This window comes from Mytilus edulis, chromosome 2 (genome assembly GCF_963676685.1).
Source record: "Mytilus edulis chromosome 2, xbMytEdul2.2, whole genome shotgun sequence".
NCBI classification, from domain to species: Eukaryota; Metazoa; Mollusca; class Bivalvia; order Mytilida; family Mytilidae; genus Mytilus; species Mytilus edulis.
In genome coordinates, this window is record NC_092345.1 from 19,751,615 (window position 1) to 19,772,860 (window position 21,246).

Sequence of the window (21,246 nt, forward strand, 5' to 3'; positions counted from 1 at the left end):
ATATAATCGAAGGAATTAACAAAATGACATTATAATTGTTGTTGTTTGACAAAAAATAGATGTATACCAATGTCAGTTGTGAATAAATAATTGATGAGAATTTTGAAATCGTAACCCATTCGCATAACACAAGTATTCGTGAGTGTCTTCTACATTGATCCATAGAATTTCCTCTAACTAAAATAATGCATCTTTCTTAGTCCATGCAACTTTTATTATCTTTACACAATACTATGTAGATCATGTAAGTTCGGTATGCCTTTCCGTCTAGTCGAGTTGTAACATTTTGACAGGGATATGTAAGTTCGGTATGCCTTTCCGTCTTGTCGAGTAGTAACATTTTGATAGGGATATGCATCAGATACAGTTGGTATGTGACATAAAGTAAATTCTGATTCTTTATCCACAAATCGCATGTCAAAGATGTGACATACATTATAGACATAGCTCTGAGTATTTTTATGTAGTGGGTCTTTCAGTATTTAACCTAGTATTGGGATGAATAATGAGAGGCAACAGCCGTGTGTTGATGTTCAAATGTTGTAAATCCATAAAAAATGACATACATCAAGATAAACCAAGATGAACACTGGATAGTTATAGGTCTCATAACGATTGAAAATTTGATATCGCTTGATATCAACTCGAGTTATTCAATTTCAATGTGACATCATATAAGTCCTTTTCCGGCGTCAAATATAAATATCAGACATTTTAAAACTAGTTGTACACTTCAAAATGAAGAATATTATTTTGCAATAAGAAATTTTTAAGGTGAAATATGTTTTGTATATCATATTGAAGAAACCACATAATTATGTCCGTTGCCATGCAACGAGGCCCATCTTATCTTTTGAAAGTTATAAATGACCTAACGCATATTTAATGAAATATGAAGGGTCGTTCGGTTCATAATTAAAGTTTGTTCACGTACCCTGGGGTACGCGTAACTGTTTGTTCATGTACCCTCGAAGTACTCGTAACTGTTTGTTCATGTACCCTGGAAGTACTCGTAACAGTTTGTTCACGTACCCTGGGGTACGCGTAACTGTTTGTTCATGTACCCTGGAAGTACCTGTAACTGTTTGTTCATGTACCCTGGAAGTACGCGTATATGTTTGTTCATGTACCCTGGAAGTACTCGTAACTGTTTGTTCATGTACCCTGGGGTACGCGTAACAGTTTGTTCATGTACCCTGGAAGTACTCGTAACTGTTTGTTCATGTACCCTGGAAGTACTCGTAACTGTTTGTTAATGTACCCTGGGGTACGCGTAACAGTTTGTTCATGTACCCTGGAAGTACTCGTAACTGTTTGTTCATGTACCCTGGAAGTACTCGTAACCGTTTGTTCATGTACCCTGGAAGTACTCGTAACTGTTTGTTCATGTACCCTGGGGTACGCGTAACAGTTTGTTCATGTGCCCTGGAATTAAAAATTGAAAAATATCGTTGAGGTGTCAAAACTCGGACCTGAACGGAATATTAAAAATCTGAATGAGCCTAAAATTCCGCTAATATTTTTTTATACGAAAAATAATAAGCATAGACCAAGGATTTGTCTAACTATACAATTCATTGCAAAGACGAAAAATATCGTTGTTAACTACTATGTTCGATGTCATTTTGTCTCTTGTGGAGATCTGTCTCATTGGGATCACACCCTATCTTCTTTGTAATTTTTAATTGACGGAAGAGAATAAAGAATAACATTGTCTATTATAGTGTCACATATTGATTGAAACAAGGCATTCACACAATATTCATATACACACAAACAACAATCAATATCCAGCCAAAAAAATACTTATGAGACACTGATCCTTAAAATCAAAATATATACAACAAGAATGTGTCCAAAGTACACGGATGCCCCACTCCCACTATCATTTTCCATGTTCAATGGACCGCGAAATTGGATAAAAAATATAATTAGGCATTAAAATTAGAAAGATAATATCATAGGGAACATGTGTACTAAGTTTCAAGTTGATTGGACTTCAACTTCATCAAAAACTACCTCAGTTGACCAAAAACTTGAACCTGAAACATGCACTTTCATTTTCTATGTTCAGTGGACCGTGAAATTGGGGTCAAAAGTTTAATTTGGCTTTAGAATTAGAAAGATCATATCATAAGGAACATGTGTACTAAGTTTCAAGTTGATTGGACTTCAACTTCATCAAAAACTACCTTGACCAAAAACTTTAACCTGAAGCGGGACAGACGGACGGACGGACGGACGCACAGACCAGAAAACATAATGCCCCTCTACTATCGTAGGTGGGGCATAAAAATATACTATTTAAACTTGTAAATAATCTCATAAAAGTTATATTCAAAATGGGACAAGTAGCTTAAAATATAAATAATTCTTAGGTTAAAAAGAAATATGTTAACTATGAAGTATGAAATACTATAAAATTTGGTAAAAATCTTATGGTATAAATAAATGCATAGTTCGTGTAACAAGATATAGTGATAATACAATTAAAAGATTAAAGTGAAATGTTTATTTAGACTAATGATCCAACAATCACCTAATAAATATCAATACAAGGTTTGAATTACATGAATTACAACCGGCACACGTTCACTGGGGTAAAGCTGATGACCGTAACTGCATTCACGGTCATCCCAAGATGTCGGATGAAAAATTAGGTCAGTTTCTGTATTGTCTGTTAAAGTGTTTCTATATCATTTTCTTTACAAATCATACATTGAAACGATGTAAATTTATAAAAGAATCACTCGGAAATCACTAATTACTTCTGAGAAATGTGCATGAAACGGGCAATTCGATTTGAAAAAATCGCCAAGATGACCGTAAATCACAATCGAGATGACCGTAACAGAATCAGCGATTCATAACAAGGCTGGCCGTAACTGCTTTTAAGATGACCGTAATTTGTAAATGATGACCGTAACTTTTAACGGATGACCCTCAATACTAAGAAAAATATAACTATCTTTTTGTATCAAATGATTGCCAAAAGACATGCAAATGAACAGGAAGGGAAAACCTGCCACAAAAGCGCGATAAAATGACACCTTACAAGCATAATAAGAAAAAATGGGGTGCACAGCCTTCAACTGCTCGACAAAAGATTTTTGTTTGTTTCTGGGATTCCTTTTAATGACATATAATAAATACACATTTTTAAAAATGCCAAAAAATTGCATGTACACCCATTGATATTATATCGTCTTTCATTTTGTCGTGCAAATAAAATAACAGAAATATTTTGAAAATATCATTCGAATAAACTAGTGAAGGTGAGCTCCAGCAAAGTAGATCCTTAAAATAGTATTGTACGAAAAGCGTATCACAAGGCGGAACGTTGTCAATTTGTATATATACAGAAATGTTATTCATACAGTCAGGATTCTACCTCTTCAAAATTATCTCCCCATTACGCCAGTTCATGCTCACAATCGTAGAAATGGAAGCCATTGTAGGGATGACGCTCTGCCAATTTTGCTCTTGAAAACTGATAAATTTATCCACATAGCACCATTACGATCGATCGTTATATGTCAGTTATATTTTTAAAAACAAATGTATCTACTAGCTAATGAGCATTAGTTAATGATCTTGTCTGCATTGATTCAACTTAAAAATATTGTCTGTTCGGATGTCAGATGGAATTTTTGAAAATTCTTTAGCATTTAAAAAAAATTCTAATTAAATATTTCGTGGAAGGGCAGACTAAACATTTTCAGTAGTTGAAGATTATAAACCCTAGTTATCACACACAAGAAAATCATATTTTTTCGAAGATATCCATTAAAAGACTGTCGTCAAGTACTTTTAGAAAAAATAGCTATTCGAACACACCTACTCTGTTTTTGTGATTCATTAGATAGGTATCTCACTTGACCCATATATTTCATCTTTTCGTACTGTCATTTTTAGCTCACCTGGCCCGAAGGGCCAAGTAAGCTTTTCTCATCACTTGGCGTCCGGCGTCCGGCGTCGTCCGTCGTCCGTCGTCGTTAACTTTTACAAAAATCTTCTCCTCTGAAACTACTGGGCCAAATTTAACCAAACTTGGCCACAATCATCATTGGGGTATCAAGTTTAAAAAATGTGTTCGGTTACCCCGCCAACCAACCAAGATGGCCGCCATGGCTAAAAATAGAACATAGGGGTAAAATGCAGTTTTTGGCTTATAACTCTGAAACCGAAGCATTTAGAGCAAATCTGACATGGGGTCAAATTGTTTATTAAGTCAAGATATATCTGCCCTGAAATTTTCAGACGAATCGGACAACCCGTTGTTGGGTTGCTGCCCCTGAATTGGCAATTTTAAGGAAATTTTGCCGTTATATGGTTATTATCTTGAATATTATTATAGATAGAGATAAACTGTAAACAGCAATAATGTTCAGCAAAGTAAGATCTACAAATAAGTCAACATGACCGAAATGGTCAGTTGACCCATATAGGAGTTATTGCCCTTTATAGTCAATTTTTAACCATTTTTCGTAAATCTTAGTAATCTTTTACAAAAATCTTCTCCTCTGAAACTACTGGGCCAAATTAATCCAAACTTATCCACAATCATCTTTTGGGTATCTTGTTTAAAAAATGTGTCCGATGACCCGGCCATCCAACCAAGATGGCCGCCATGGCTAAAAATAGAACATAGGGTTAAAATGCAGTTTTTGGCTTATAACTCAAAAACCAAAGCCTTTAGAGCAAATCTGACACGGGGATTAAATTGTTTATCAGGTCAAGATCTATCTGCCCTGAAATTTTCAGATAAATAGGACAACCCGTTGTTGGATTCCTGCTCCTGAATTGGTAATTTTAAGGAAATTTTACTGTTTTTGGTTATTATCTTGAAAATTATTATAGATAGAAATAAACTGTAAACAGCATAATGTTCAGCAAAGTAAGATTTACAAATAAGTCAACATGACTGAAATGGTCAGTTGACCCATATAGGAGTTATTGCCCTTTATAGTCAATTTTTAACCATTTTTCGTAAATCTTAGTAATCTTTTACAAAAATCTTCTCCTCTGAAACTGATGAGCCAAATTAATCCAAACTTATCCACAATCATCTTTGGGGTATCTAGTTTTAAAAATGTGTCCGATGACCCGGCCATCTGGGACAATACCCCTAATGCGCCTTGAAATGAGGAACACAAAAGTCATGTGTAAACAAAAAATCTCTGTGTAGTGATATTTGACACATTTCTATGATAAACAAATGACTGAGCTGAACCATAAGTGTTAATTTAGAAAGTAAGGGGACACAGAATAAATGTGTAAAAACCATGGAGCTATTAAATGTGTTCAAAGTATTAAAATTTCAAAGAACTTATTGTGTTAAAAATGGGATTTTTTACCATGAGGAGCCACATCGCAAAAGGATACTCGGGGTTTGCTAAATTACGGAAAAATGAATCACACTTCGTACCCCGAAAATTTAACCACATATGTAAAAATGTCTCAGCTTCGAAACAAGCCATCATACATCTACAAGTTTACGATATGGGCTGAGCAATAGAAGAAAACGTTACCATTACGGCCTATGGAGAAACAATTGCGCATATTGCCCCATCTAACCAAGATGGCCGCCATGGCTAAAAATAGAACATAGGGGTAAAATGCAGTTTTTGGCTTATAACTCAAAAACCAAAGCATTTAGAGCAAATCTGACACGGGGGTTAAATTGTTTATCAGGTCAAGATCTATCTGCCCCGAAATTTTCAGATGAATCGGACAACCCGTTGCTGCCCCTGAATTGGTCATTTTAAGGAAATTTTGCTGTTTTTGGTTATTGTCTTGAATATTATTATAGATAGAGATAAACTGTAAACAGCAATAATGTTCAGCAAAGTAAGATTTACAAATAAGTCAACATGACCGAAATGGTCAATTGACCCCCTAAGGAGTTATTGTCCTTGATAGTCAATTTTCAACAATTTTTATAAAATTTGTAAATTTTTACAAAAATTTCCACTGAAACTACTGGGCCAAGTTCATTATAGATAGAGATAATTGTAAGCTGCAAGGATGTTCAGTAAAGTAAGATGTACAAACACATCACCATCACCAAAATACAATTTTGTCATGAATCCATCTGCTTCCTTTGTTTAATAGTCACATAAACCAAGGTGAGCGACACAGGCTCTTTAGAGCCTCTAGTTTTACGTTATAAAGTCAACCTGTAGCTTTGATATATAATAATGATAGAATCTGAAGCGAGATGCTATATAAAATACTCTTGCTTTGTACGTTTTAAAGACAAAATATACACCCCAAACATGCCCTTACATAAAAAGGTGCACTCGATTTTTCTCTTTTCGATACAATCGTTACCTGTTTTGGGGCATTGAAAACTTATGCAAATGGTGTTTTTAAAATAAGAAAATTGTCGTTTTATTTGTTTCTATTAACTTTTTAAAATTTTGTTACTATATCAAAAATTACAGTTAACATTTATCGCTTTCTCGATAAACACAGAGCTTCGATTCTTTTGTTCTATTTCAAAAGTGTTTCCGCCTGCATATATCAAGACAAATTAAGATTTTAATCTGCTTCCTCTGGAACCATACACATGGGCTCGATTACCAAATATTCATATGTATTATTAATGTTTTTAATGCTCCATTTATTGGCATTATGTTTTTCTGGTCTGTGCGTACGTTCGTCCGTTCGTCTGTTTGTTTGTCCGTTTGTCCAGCTTCAAGTTAAATAAAATTGAAACTTAGTACACATTTTCCCTATGGTATGATCTTTTTAATTCTAAAGCCAAATTACAGTTTTATCCCATTTTCATAGTCCACTAAACATAGAAAATGATAGTGTAGATGAGGCATCCGTGTACTAGGGATACATTCATGTTTCTTCAAATTCTCGTCGTATCGCTGTCAATTTGTGTTAAAATTTTAACGTCGATATCAATAAATATTTCATTGTTTACGAGAAATATGCAATTTACTATCATTGTTATAAATCCTAAATATGGCCAATTATATTATAGTTCAAAACAAGCTGCTGTCACAACGACAGCAAACCGGATTTATTAATATTTATTTGCAATATCACAAGAACCATTACTGATGAATGGTGAAAGTGAAAATCGTCAATATCAAATTTGACCTCCATTTTGTCATCAGTATCAACATCTTAAAATTTGAAAAGCTTAGATTGAATGGTTCATGAGTAAATGCAACAACGTGAATGGAAACGCTATTTCACAATCTTTCAAGAACCATAACTCCTGAACGGTAAAAGTAAAAATCGTCATTATTGAACTTGACCTCTAATTTGTCATCAGTAACAACATATAAAAATTTCAAAAGCTTTGGTTGAATGGTTCATGAGAAAATGCACGGACACGACTGGAAACACAATTTTTCAATCTTTCAAGAACCATAACTCCTGAACGGTAAAAGTAAAAATCGTCATTATTGAACTTGACCTCTAATTTGCCATCAGTAACAACATATAAAAATTTCAAAAGCTTTGGTTGAATGGTTCATGAGAAAATGCACGGACACGACTGGAAACACCATTTTTTCAATCTTTCAAGAACCATACCTCCTGAAAGGTAAAAGTCAATATCGTCATTATTGAACTTGACCTCCATTTTGTCATCAGTAACAACATATTAAAATTTAGGAAGCTTAAGTAGAACATTTCATGCGTAAATGCACGGACACGACTGGAAACTCCATTTTTCAATCTTTCAAGAACCATAACTCCTGAACGGTAAAAGTCAAAATCGCCATTATTGAATTTGACCTCCATTTTGTCATCAGTAACAACATATTAAAATTTGGGAAGCTTAGGTAGAACAGTGCATGCGTAAATGCACGGACACGACTGGAAACTCCATTTTTCAATCTTTCAAGAACCATAACTCCTGAACGGTAAAAGTCAAAATCGCCATTATTGAACCTGACCTTCATTTAGTCGTTAGTAACAACATATTAAAATTTTAAAAGCTTTGGTTGAACGGTTCATGAGTTAATGCACGGACAACATTTGATTGCCGCCCGCCCGCCCGCCCGCCCGCCGTACATCCCCAAATCAATAACCGACATGTTTGTCACAAAAATCCGGTTAAAAAGAAATTTATGAAACATATTTATATCCGCTAACCGAGCCCTTATTGAGATCGACAAACTCAACAAAAAAGCTTTGAATACAATACGGATATTTCTTAGAATCGATGGTCATCCTATAAAAGTTACGGTCGTCCTATATAAATTACAGTCAGTCTTTACAAATTACGGTCATCCTTTACAAGTTACGGTCATCTTTTTACCAATCACGGTCATCCTTGTTTTATGTTACGGTCATCTTAAAAATATTTTGATTATGATTTACGGTCATCTTAACGATTTTTTCAAATCGAATTTCCCGTTTCATGCACATTTCTCGGAAGTAATTAGTGATTTTCGAGTGATTCTTTTATAAATTTACATCGTTTCAATGTATGATTTGTAAAGAAAATGATATAGAAACACTTTAACAGACAATACAGAAACTGACCTAATTTTTCATCCGACATCTTGGGATGACCGTGAATGCAGTTACGGTCATCAGCTTTACCCCAGTGACGTTCACGTAATTAAAACATTCCAATCGACGAACACGCGTCTTTAAATTACATATAGTTTACTGGGGAGGCAATACTATTATTTTCATTTTCAAGTTTAGACCTGCTTTGATATATATTAATGGAGTTTAAGCAAGTTGAATTAGTTTGAACAGAGACATATAATACTATTGTATTATATGTCTCTGGTTTGAATAATTTCGACGGGCAATCTTCTTTTTTTTTTCATCATCAAAAAGGTATTTTGTATTCAAATATGTTCCTGTATAAATATAAAGTCAATCGTTCTCTTCAATAGACTTTTGTCTAAAATGAAAACAAATAGAAAAAACAATGTAGTGCGATTTTAAATACATCTACCCCTTTGATCCATTCATGTCTTTTATTTCCCAGACAAGGTCCGAATTTTGTAACTCAACCATTATATTTTTTTAATTTCGATAAAATTCTTTATCATTTCAATGATATATTATACCTTACCTATAAAAAAAAATCATGTTTTAAGGAGATTGATTGAAAACAGTTAAAGAACTTGAATAAATCTGACCACAGGCTTTTCAAGCAAATTTATGTTATTTAATTTCCCTTTCAGGTCCGAGTTTTGACACCTCAACGATATTTTTTCAATATTTTTTTTAAATATTATCATTATATTGAACATTTTGTTTCACAAAGTCTAAAGTTGAAAGATAACCATTAAGTCTTAAAAAAATATTGAAGTTAGAATTAGTCCGACCATAGATTTTCAGGTCTCTTCAGGTCTTTTCATTTCTCCGTTCAGGTCCAACTTTTCTAGCTTCAAAAAATATTTTTGATTTAAAAATATTTAAATTTTAATGAAATATGGAAATGAACAATTAATAAAATTCCAACTTGAAGAAATTCCATCCAATAACAAAAAAGTTATGGCAATTTGAATAATTTTAGTCGTATACTTTCAGGTCTTTTCAGGTCTTTTCAGGTCCACTTTCAGGTCTTTAGTGTAACCCGTGAAGATTTTGACTTGATATTTGCCACATTGTTTTCACCATGACAAATTATAGATCCATCTAGAATTTTGTTCCAGTGTACTGAATTTTTAAGCGGTAGGGGACACTACAAATATTGTCATGCAATACTCCCAGAATGTTTGTTTAATTATATCATAGAGAATGTGTATTGGGAATACACATTCTTAAACAGGAAAGTGTCTGTACCAAGCCAGTCAGGACTGATATGTTTCTTGTTATCCATTCGTTTAATGTGTTTGAGCTTTTGATTTTGCCATTTGATTAAGGTTATATACTTAGATAGAATAACATGTATTTCTTCCACTTTGACTGGAAGATATTGATTCGATATTTGGTGTATTGTTTATCATGACAAATAATTGCAGATCAAGTTCCAGTTTTCTTCCAGTCTGATGATTTTGTGAAGATTTGTGGTCCCTGAACTAACAAATTTCACTCAAATAGGACGGGCTGATAATAATGAGTATAATGGTCCTTGGACTTCTAAAAGTCACTTTAATAATCAGCATGATCATTTTTCCACATTTTTTTCCCGTCATGCATGAAGATTTTGACTTGATATTTGCCACATTGTTTACACCATGACAAATTATAGATCCAGCTAGCATTTTGTTCAAGTGTACTGAATTTTTAACCGGTAGGGGACTATATATATACTGCCATGCAATACTCCCAGAATGTTTGTTTAATTTTATCATAAAGAATGTGTACTGGGAAATACACATTCCTACATAGGAAAATGCCTGTACCAAGTCAGGACTGAAGTGACAGTTGTTATCCATTCGTTTAATGTGTTTGAGCTTTTGATTTTGCCATTTGATTAGTCACTTTCCTTTTTGAATTTTCCTCGGAATTCTGTTTTTTGTGGTTTTACTTTTTGGATATAGGAGACAACTCTGTAAAAACTGCTTGAAATATGGCTACAACAGACAACAAAACGAAGAATACTGTTTTCGATGTAAAGCATCTGTTGCTTACATTAATGTTTAATATAAATATAAGTATAAATCAATCATTTTGCCCGAGTTTTAAAAGTATAAATCAAGTAATGAATAATATCTTCCAAATGTTATATACTTAGATAGAATAACATGTATTTCTTCCACTTTGACTGTTTAAAAAAATCTTTGAACCAAGTAAGAGTTGTAATTAGAATTGCAATTAACCAGCACAATCCAATTTGAAAGAATATGAAAAAAAGATCAATTATAAGTATACGTCCTTTGTCTTTATTTGTCAATTCAAGGAAGTACATTTTGGTCAATGTATTCGCTAATTACAGCGACTCGCAAATTGGTACTGACATTTATATTTTGATAATTATTTCTTTCGAATATTTCAAGTATAACATCTGCATTGGATACAGAAATAAACAAACATTGCTCGCCTCGTTATCAGTTTTTCACCCGGTTTAAAGTTTATAGAAGAAAAAATGAAAATGCACGTGGCGATACTCGATCTTTAGCTGAAAATGGAAATGGCGATACATCATTTCTAGCTCGATCTTAACTGCAAATCACAGGCATTTGTCTTAATTTTTTTTTTATATATATACCGTAATATAACAAGGTATATATTAAAAAAAGTGACAAGTGCCTGTGCTGCAGATGTATCATGCTATTTATGTACAACTCGAATTTTAATTGAAAGTGTAAATGGCGATGCATGTATGACAGGAACTATAACTGAAAATATGAAAATAGTTATAAAATAATAATAAAAAAATAATCAAAATATTTCTTTTACTTTTAAGGTGCGTTTTTGATACCGTTTTTCATCTGTCTGGTGTTCTGTGGAATACCTTTGTTCTTTCTTGAAACAGCAGTTGGACAGTTTACTGGACAAGGTACACTTCATGTGTGGGAGGTCTGTCCAATTTTCAAAGGTAAGATTACGATCCTTTTTTTCCCTTTAATATATTAGAGATATATTGGCATCTTCTACAAAATCGGAAAAAGTCAAGCGGCGACAATATGTCTTTACTGTAAAGCTGGAATGTTACTCAAATCATGTGAAACACAGTAGACAGACCGCCCCAATAATCCACCAAAACACTGGTAGTAAAAGAAAAATATTTATGACACTTCTTTCCACCTATTCTCTATTATTATCTGCTTATCATGTATAATCTACTTCTGTGTTCTTTGTAAATATTTATGTCATGGATGTAATGACGTACATGCAACATAGTTATGTTGTATTATTTTTTAAATAGTTCTAAAAGAGTATTTATATAGGGCTGACGCTACTATTACATGTACATATACATTGTATTAAGAATAAAGATAGTATCAGCATATAAAGGCATACCATACCTCCCAACAAGTTATATGAAAAATATTTTTTTTTAAACGAGAAATAACGCAAATAATTCAAACATGTTCAGGACGATTCCATGAGCTCCAGATTGTTGTTTAATTATTGATGTTTTTATATTCAGATCTCCTTTCATTTTTATAAGGTGAAGCCTTGAAAATCAAATGTACACGAATTGAAGTTTTCTTCCCGAGTAATTCGTTCTTTAATGCCAAAATATGCCGGAATGTGTCGAATACATTTTCATTTATGCAAATTTCATGATAATTTATGAAGCATTTTATTTTATTTTGCAGGAGTTGGAGTAGGTATGCTCATATCAATGACTATTTTTTGTATTTATTACAATATTATTATGGCATGGTCACTGTATTACATAGCTAGTTCGTTTGCCGTGCCTCTTCCATGGACATCCTGTAATAATGAATGGAACAGCGAGTATTGTACAGACGACCGCAGTACTTTAAATCTGACAAGCCAAGTCATGCAGGGTATTAATTCAACTAACAGCACTCCGAATTGGATAACGGCTCAAGAAGAATTTTGGCAGTAAGTATTGATCAAGTGAGATGTTTTTTCCTCTTCTTCTATACATATTATCTTCAAATCATGGAACACCTTCTCATTGGAATAAATTACGGATGAGGAGTTATAAAAAAGTTCATGTCGCACACATAAAAAGTTTCTGGTAAAACTATGGATATATACACTAAAATCCAGAGTTCACGGATTAAAATCTAAAAAAAAGTGCATTGCTATTCGGAAAAATTTTAACACACCAATGAAAACCTACAACCTTTTACGTTTTTTGCCCCCGCCGGACTAGAGGGGGAATTAAGTTTTACCCTTGTCTGTCTGTCCGTGCATACATTGTACGTACGTCCTTAAATTGGTTTCCGTTCTCATACTTTAGTTTGCCTCAACCAAATGTTATGAAACTTATACACAATACTTATTACCACAAAAGTACAATTTTGGGAACGCCAAAGATCAGTAACACAATCTCGGTTAATACCGGAATCATTCTGCTTGTTACTATCTGTTTTACATACATTTGTGAACATATGAACCTCAGCTTCATGAAATGCAGGAATTATACTTGCTTCGAATGCGAGATATCGTGGGTGCGATCCACGACCAGGTCGAACTTTGTCATTTGCTGCAGTGCAAAGTTCGCTGTCACTCTACAGTCCGTATATAAGCAAGTTAACCAGTACCTTAAAAGTTAGGCTTAGCTGTTGTTTTATTAAAAAGCAGGGTTGAAATTCATATCACATTAACATTATATCGTCCTCAAATACATGTAATATCTATCTTTAGACGTTTATCATCATTATCGTCTTCGTCGTCGTCATGGTCCTCCTCCTCCTCCTCCCCTCCTTTTTTGTGCCCTCCTTTTGATGCATTGAGGTTATATTCCTATAATTGTAGTATTTAATTGGTTTGTGGTCCTGTATAAACACTCCTTTATTTTCGGAAGCTTTTTTTTTTCTAATGATAACGTGCTCACCTCGAATGTCTCGGGTCGTAGGTTCGATCTCTGGACAGGTAAAACCAAAGATCTTAAAATGGGAAACGTATCAATAAACATAAGAAAATCATTAAACATGCATGACAATTTTGACATTGCATTTACTTTAGAACAGTCGTTTAATGAATAGAACTTTGAAAATATTTTTTTTACAGAGAAGACGTGCTTGGTATGTCTTCAGGAATAGAAGAAATTGGTACTATAAATTGGAAGCTGATGCTGTGTTTACTAGGAGCATGGGTGGTTGTTGGGTTATGCATCATTAAAGGTGTAAAATCTCTTGGAAAAGTGAGTGCATATTATTTTTGAAGAAGTGATTAAAAGAACATAGGGATAAAATTTAGATTTTGGCTTATAACTTTGAAACCAAAGCATTTAGAGCAAACCTTAGAAAGGGGATACATTGTTTATCAGGTCAGTATCTATCTGCCTTGAAATTTCAGATGAACTGGACAACTTGTTGTTGGGTTGCTGCCCCCCCCAATTGGTAATTTTTAAGGGAATTTTGCTATTTTTGGTTATTTTCTTGAATACTATTATAGATAGAGATAAACTGAAAACAGCAATAATGTTCAGCAAAGAAAAATCTACAAATAGGTCAACATGACCAAAATGGCCAGTTGACTCCTTAAGGAGTTATTGCCCTTGATAGTCAATTTTTTTTTACAATTTTCATTATTTTGGTAAATCTTGGTAAGTTTTTACAAAATATTTTCCTCTGTAACTAAAGGGCCAAGTTCATTACAGATAGAGAAAATTGTAAGCATACATGTCAACCTCTGACAATGGGAAATCATGTCATGACATGACATGATATGTCAAAAAGCGTGTGAAAACGCGTGACGTAGATGCGGACTTGTTAATATGAATGTGGTAATGTTCATAATTTCATACAAATTTGTGTATATAAAAAAACAATATATATTCTACTATGAACTTTTATTGTATTAAACAGTGGTCTGTTATGTTGCTTTTAAAGCACCACCACTAGGCACATATGCAAAACAACTGCCAGTTTCAAGTTTAGTTACATTTATTTCATAACAGCACACAATACAAATGTAACATAGTCAAGTTCTGATCAGAATTCAGTGTCAATTTCTTTATAATTGAAAATGCTCTCCCACAGTAGGAATTGATATTTGACTGAATAAGCTTCATCAAGATTTGAAAGAATGTCATAATGTTTTGTTTTTTTTTTGGCAATGTAAAATGTCATCTATTATCTCTGCCATTACTCATCAGAAGAAATCTGGTACTATGAGAGCCGATCCAACAGTTCTGTGATATTTTTATCCCCATGGCCTGTAGAAATCTGTTGTTGTGTTGGCTAGATTTGAAACAGAAATTGAAAAAGAAAAATGTTTTATCAATTTGATTTCTATTAGATAAACATGTTAAATGCTTATTCAAATAGCTACATTGTATTTCTCCTCTCACATGTATTGGTTTTTTTAATCATTGCAACATAGAATACACAAATTATGCGTTACTTGTCACTCGATCATTTAAACTCGAACTCCAAAATATAATTTATAAATCTTGAACCTTGCCGTACACATCGTTTTGGCTACACAATCGGCACTTTAGACGACGGTACAGGCCCTGAAAGTGACCTCTTTCTGTGCACTATAAAGTGAATATGAAAGAAAGTCACAAAATCGTTTAAACTAATCACAAATTACTTACCTTTTACTGTTTGTCCATATAGAAAAACAAACAATAAGGCAGCCAAACAATTACTTCGAATTTTTCGGGATTTATCGCCGAATAAGGAAAAAACCCGAGAATAGCGATATCACTAACGACCAAAAAAATGAAAAGAACGAAAAAGCGTGTAATTGCGTGTAAAGTGGTGAAAAGTGTGTACACGCCATGTGACAAAATCCTCGCGTGTAAACCGTTGAAAAAGCGTGTATCGATTACACGCGAATATCATGTCACAATTTGTAAGTATCAAGAATGTTCAATAAAGTAAGATCTACAAACACATCACCATCAACAAAATACAATTTTGGCATGAATCCATCGGTGTCCTTTGTTTAATATGCACATAGACCAAGGTGAAGGTGAGCGACACAGGCTCTTGAGAGCCTCTAGTTATATGAACTTGAGTTATTTCCCTTTGAACATAAATAATATCTTTGATTGATAAGTATTTCATCAACAATTTAATTCTTAAAAGTTATTTGTTATGCTGGTATTAACAATGTACTTAGCTTTTGGATGTTGGACCATAATAGGTAAATGTCCAATTTCAATTTTTAAGTTTTTTGATCACATTCATTTTGTGTCAAAAACTTAATTAGTGTCAAATATTCAATCACTATCCAAATTCAGTGCTCTTTTAATACTTGCTCAACTGTTCAGGGTTCGACCTCTGCAGAAAAGACCGGTTCGCTGTCACTCTGACATCCTCTTGTTACTTGTTATGTTTCACCACTGTCCCAGGGAATGGGATGGATGAATTTTTGAAATCGGATTTGACCCGGCTTTCTATATGTGCAAGTTGGGAGCTTTTAATAATTCATTCAGTGATTATCCTTGGATATTGTCTGTTTCATTTGTAGTTGTTATGCCTTTAAAAACAGGTCATTGGTTGTCTTGTTTAAGGTAGATTCATGATATATCGCCATCTTGGATTGTACAAACGCAGTACACAATCGGTCTAGTTCTTTGTACAAATCTGCAAATTTTGATAAAAAGATTTGCAATCTTTTGGTTAGACTTTCATTTTTCTTAGTAATTAGTAATTCAATGCACTATCCAAATGTTTAAACAAATTCCAAATATTTGTGTTTTTTAGAATCAATTTTCAACTTGGCTATTTAAGGGGAACTCTTTTAGTAAAAACTTTATACTGGACTGATAGGGACACTTTTATTTTTTATTTGTAGCAACAAAAAACCCAAGTTCGGTGACACCATTTTTTCTTTTTATTCTTAAAACATATCTTAAAATTATCTTCTCATATTTTATTTCAAAAGTCGATCTCATAGATTTCTTTTTATACACATAAATGTGTTTTTTTCATGAACAATCTAAGCAAATTAGTGCAATTTTGATTGACTCGTATCTTGAAAATTAACACGGTGACTCATACTTTTCAACACGACGGGTGCCACATGTGGAGCAGGATCTGCTTACCCTTCCGGAGCACCTGAGATCACCCCTAGTTTTTGGTGGGGTTCGTGTTGTTTATTCTTTAGTTTTCTATGTTGTGTCATGTGTGCTGTTGTTTTTCTGTTTGTCTTTTTCATTTTTAGCCATGGCGTTGTCAGTTTGTTTTAGATTTATGAGTTTGACTGTCCCTTTGGTATCTTTCGTCCCTCTCTTTTCAACATATTTTCGAAAAAAAGCTTAGTAAAATCTTCATTTGGCAAAGATTAAAAAAATTCTATCTGAGGAAATATATACCGATGATCTACCTTAAAATGTAGCACGTTTTGTTTTGTCAAGCCTTTTATTGCTGACTATGCAGTATTCATTTTTCTATATCAAAGACCATGCAAGAACCTATATTTGTTAATATCCACGTCATTTAGACTCTGATGGATAGTTGTCTCTTTTATAACCATTCCACTTTTAAAAATATGTAAAACAAATTAATCTAGATTAACAGAAGTTTTCTGTTCGTTTAAAGAGCACGAAGAGGTGGAGATGTGACTCGATTCCTTTAAGAGGAACACACGACTTCCAAGAAAAAGAATCAATTATTAATATGATGACACAATGTTGACTGCTGTACCCCTATTGTTTTTACTGTTTAACCTATTGTGTCTATTTGTTTTGTTCACACATCGTTGTCAACGGTATTTGATGTGACTGTCATACAAGAGAGAGGTTTAGCTAGCTGTAAAACCAGGTTCAATCCACCATTTTCTACATAAGAAAATGCCTGTACCAAATCAGGAATATGACCGTTGTTTTCAATTCGTTTGGTGTGTTTAAGCTTTTGATTTTGCCATTATATTAGGAACTTACCTTTTCAGCTCATCTGGCCCAAAGGGCCAAGTGATCTTTTCTCATCACTTGGCGTCTGTCGTCGCTAACTTTTACAAAAATGTTCTCCTCTGACACTACTGGGCCAAATTTAACAAATACTTGGCCACAATCATCATTGGAATATTTAGTTTTAAAAATGTGTCCGGTGACCCGCCAAACCAACCAAGATGGCCGCCATGGCTAAAAATAGAACATAGGGGGTAAAATGAACATGTTTACTTATAACTCTGAAACCAAAGCATTTAGAGCAAGTCTGACAGGATAAAATTCGAGTCAAGATCTATCTGCCCTAAAATTTTCAGATGAATTGGACAACTAGTTGTTGGGTTGCTGCCCCCTTCCCAATTGGTAATTTTTAAGGAAATGTCTGGTTATTATCTTGAATACTATTATAGATAGAGATTAACTGTAAACAGCAATCATGTTCAGCAAAGTAAAATCTACAAATAAGTCAACATGACCAAAATGGTCAGTTGACCCCTTAAGAAGTTATTGCCCTTTATAGTAAATTTTTAACAATTTTCATTAATTTGGTAAATTTTGGTATTTACAAAATATTTTCCTCTGTAACTAAAGGGACAAGTTCATTACAGATAGAGAAAATTGTAAGTAGCAAGAATGTTCAGTAAAGTCAGATCTACAAACACATCACCATCACCAAAACACAATTCTGTCATGCATCCATATGTTTCCTTTGTTTAAAAAAGAGGGACGAAAGATACCAAAGGGACAGTCAAATTCATAAATCGAAAATAAAATGACAACGCCATGGCTAAAAATGAAAAAGACAAACAGACAATAGTACACATGACACAACATAGAAAACTAAAGAATAAATATGCACATAGACCAAGGTGAGCGTCACAGGCTCTTAAGAGCCTCTAGTTTAATTTTTCGGAGTTCAGTATTTTTGTGATTTGACTTTTTATTTGTTATACTTTTAGGTAGTGTATGTGACAGCTACAATACCATATATTTTACTCACTGTTATACTGGTCCGAGGACTAACACTTGATGGCTCAATAGACGGAATTAAAGTTTATCTTTCCCCAGATTTCAGCAAATTATTGGAACTTCAGGTAAATCGTTTTGTTACAAATCAACCTCTCAGCTGCTTATGTATAAATATGTTCCTTAACCACACATATTTAAGAATATATTTTGTACTGGTGCACAATAGTTTTGTGCATACTGACTACTTACAGGACTTAATGATAAAAGAACAAAACTTGCACATGTATTTAAAAGTAGTTGAGACTTACATGCAGTAAAGAAGTTGTTTTGATCTCTTCATTAAATCTTTGTTACAAATTATCCAGTTAATTCCAGCCTATTTCTCAGAACACACAATCTAAATGGTTACATGTATGTATGTTCTCCTAATATCATCGCTTGCAAATTGAGTACTACCTTTAAGAATTGATTTAAACATCGTGTGTAGATTTTAGATCAATTTCATTGGTATTTGTATACTATTTCATGTATTTGTCGCATCATCGCATGCAAATTGAGTGCTTCCTTTACGAATTTATTTATACATCATGTGCCTAGGTTTTATACCAATTTCATTGGTTTTTGTATACAATTTGTTTTATCTTTAGGTTTGGCTAGAAGCTGCAATTCAAGTGTTTTATTCTCTTGGACCTGGATGGGGACCATTATTCACTATGGCAAGTTTTAATAAGTTTAACAATAACTGTCTTCGGTAAGTATCATCTCATTTTATAAATGTCTTTAGTTGGATGTATAAAAATAGCACAAATATGTTCACTTCAAAATTGAAAACAAAACTTAAATCAAATCAAATGAAAAAGGATAAACTTTTAACCTTCACTGAATTGTGTAAAAACGAAATTTAGTTTTTACAATGCTTCTTAAATTTGTGATTTAAAGGAAAGCAGTAAATTTTCATTTGATTTATAAGCATACACAAATAAAACATAACACATATACACATTGTATCATTTAACTAACTAATTTGCAAATCGGTATTTTTGTCTCCCCAATTTTATCCATCTTCTTTAACATATTTGTGCTTTAATTCACTACACAAACATTACATTTATGGTGATAACATACACGTATTTACTTCTACTACTATACAATGTAAATTCTTAACCAATAGTATTGGAGATGTATCAGCAAAAGACGATTTGTAATTTCTCTGTACTAAAAAAATATTTAAAGCCACCAAATCATGTTTTAAAAAAACAGTTTATTAATAGAATATACGTTTTTCTTTGGTTAAACAGTCCGGTATACAGGCATGGTAAAGATGATTACTAAGTATGTACTGTGTAGTCATGGTACTGATTATTACAGGTAACAAAATTAAATTCTATAATAGCAAAGATAAAACAAAGTTTGAAATAAGGTAAGTATTTTTTGACTCGACACCTTTGGACGAACCTAGTGCAACAGAACATAGAAATAAAGGTTTTTATAAAAAAAGTATGTACTGAGTATTCCAGGTAACAAAATTAATTCTATAATAGCAAAGATAATACAAAGTTTAAAAACAGGTCAGTATTTTTAAAAACAAAACTGGACACAAGACCTTTGGTCGAACCAAGTGTACACAAGAGAATATAGAAATATAGGTATTTATATATAAAAAAGTGTTTTTTTTTGCGTAGTCAAGGTACTGAGTATTCCAGGTAAAAAACTTAAGTTCTATAATGGCAAAGATCATGCAAAGTTGAAAAGAACGATTGTACTTTGAATATTAAAACTGGCCACACCTTTAGTCGAACCTAGTGTAAGCAAACGCAGAAATATTTTTGTACAACCGGAATACTTGGTTGGTTAACTACCCAAAAGAAATACCACAGATGGCACGACAGGCAGTGTAAAGGACATAACTATTTAAAAGTTGTGAAATTTCAAAAAGTCGTTTTGTCATTTAAATTACCTTTAATCCAATAGTTTGTATTGTTGGAAAATGCAAGAATTTGGAAATGGGGAATGCGTCAAAGACACAACAACCCTACCATAGAACAGACAACAGCAGAAAGTCACCAATAGGTCTTCAATGCAGCGAGAAACTCCGCACCAGGAGGCGTCCTTCAGCTGGCCCCTAAACAAATAAGATAATGGACGTCATGTTTTGTGTACAATTTATCAGATTTAGTGAACCAATCAGCATAATTTAATAAAATAATAGCACTGTCAGTGGTTTGTAATATCAATGTCATATTCTAATGACTACATGCTCTTAAAGAAATAACTAAGGCTCTAAACTTTTCTGGAGAATGGAAGTGTATGTAATGTTTCCGATATTTAAGGTTCAAAACTTTCTGAAGAATTATAGTGCATGTATTTTTTTATGATATTTACGTGGTTTTGGTTGTATCCATTTAAATTGCACGTTCTTGTAATTAACTATTGCAGCATACAACATAAACAGATAGTTTCAAAATTACTGAGGAAACTACAGTATTAAAAAGTAAAATCACAAAAATACTGAACTTTGAGGAAAATTAAACAATTCTTTCTATATATATGTAGATAAATTCATTTTGATTTATAACTCTTTTTGCACAAATTTAAAATATTTTCATCGAAAACTATGTATAAGATACCCCATGTCTGTTGTAGTTGATGTTCAGATCAAAATGACCATTAAAGACTGAAATTCGTTCACTAGTTTGTTTTGAATAAGATACGGCTATTTGAATTAAATGTATAAACAAAACACATTTTTGTGAGGGTCCTTGATATGAAATAATCTTTCAGTATTTTGTAAATAAACTCATCATAGATACCAGTATTTGGAATTTTGTATTTGCGCTAGACACGCGTTT

General features: G+C 33.1%; 1 protein-coding gene across 3 annotated transcripts in view; it reads left to right on the plus strand.

Annotated features, from left to right (window-relative positions):
- LOC139511665 (sodium-dependent proline transporter-like) overlaps positions 1-21,246 on the plus strand; it is a 44,667-nt gene that overhangs the window by 13,623 nt on the left and 9,798 nt on the right. For all 3 annotated transcript variants that reach the window (XM_071298658.1, XM_071298656.1, XM_071298657.1), the window contains 5 exons: positions 11,345-11,476; positions 12,204-12,456; positions 13,594-13,726; positions 18,388-18,522; positions 19,045-19,148. In XM_071298658.1, the coding sequence (XP_071154759.1) occupies positions 11,345-11,476; positions 12,204-12,456; positions 13,594-13,726; positions 18,388-18,522; positions 19,045-19,148 (757 nt within the window). The remainder of the gene's footprint in view (positions 1-11,344; positions 11,477-12,203; positions 12,457-13,593; positions 13,727-18,387; positions 18,523-19,044; positions 19,149-21,246) is intronic.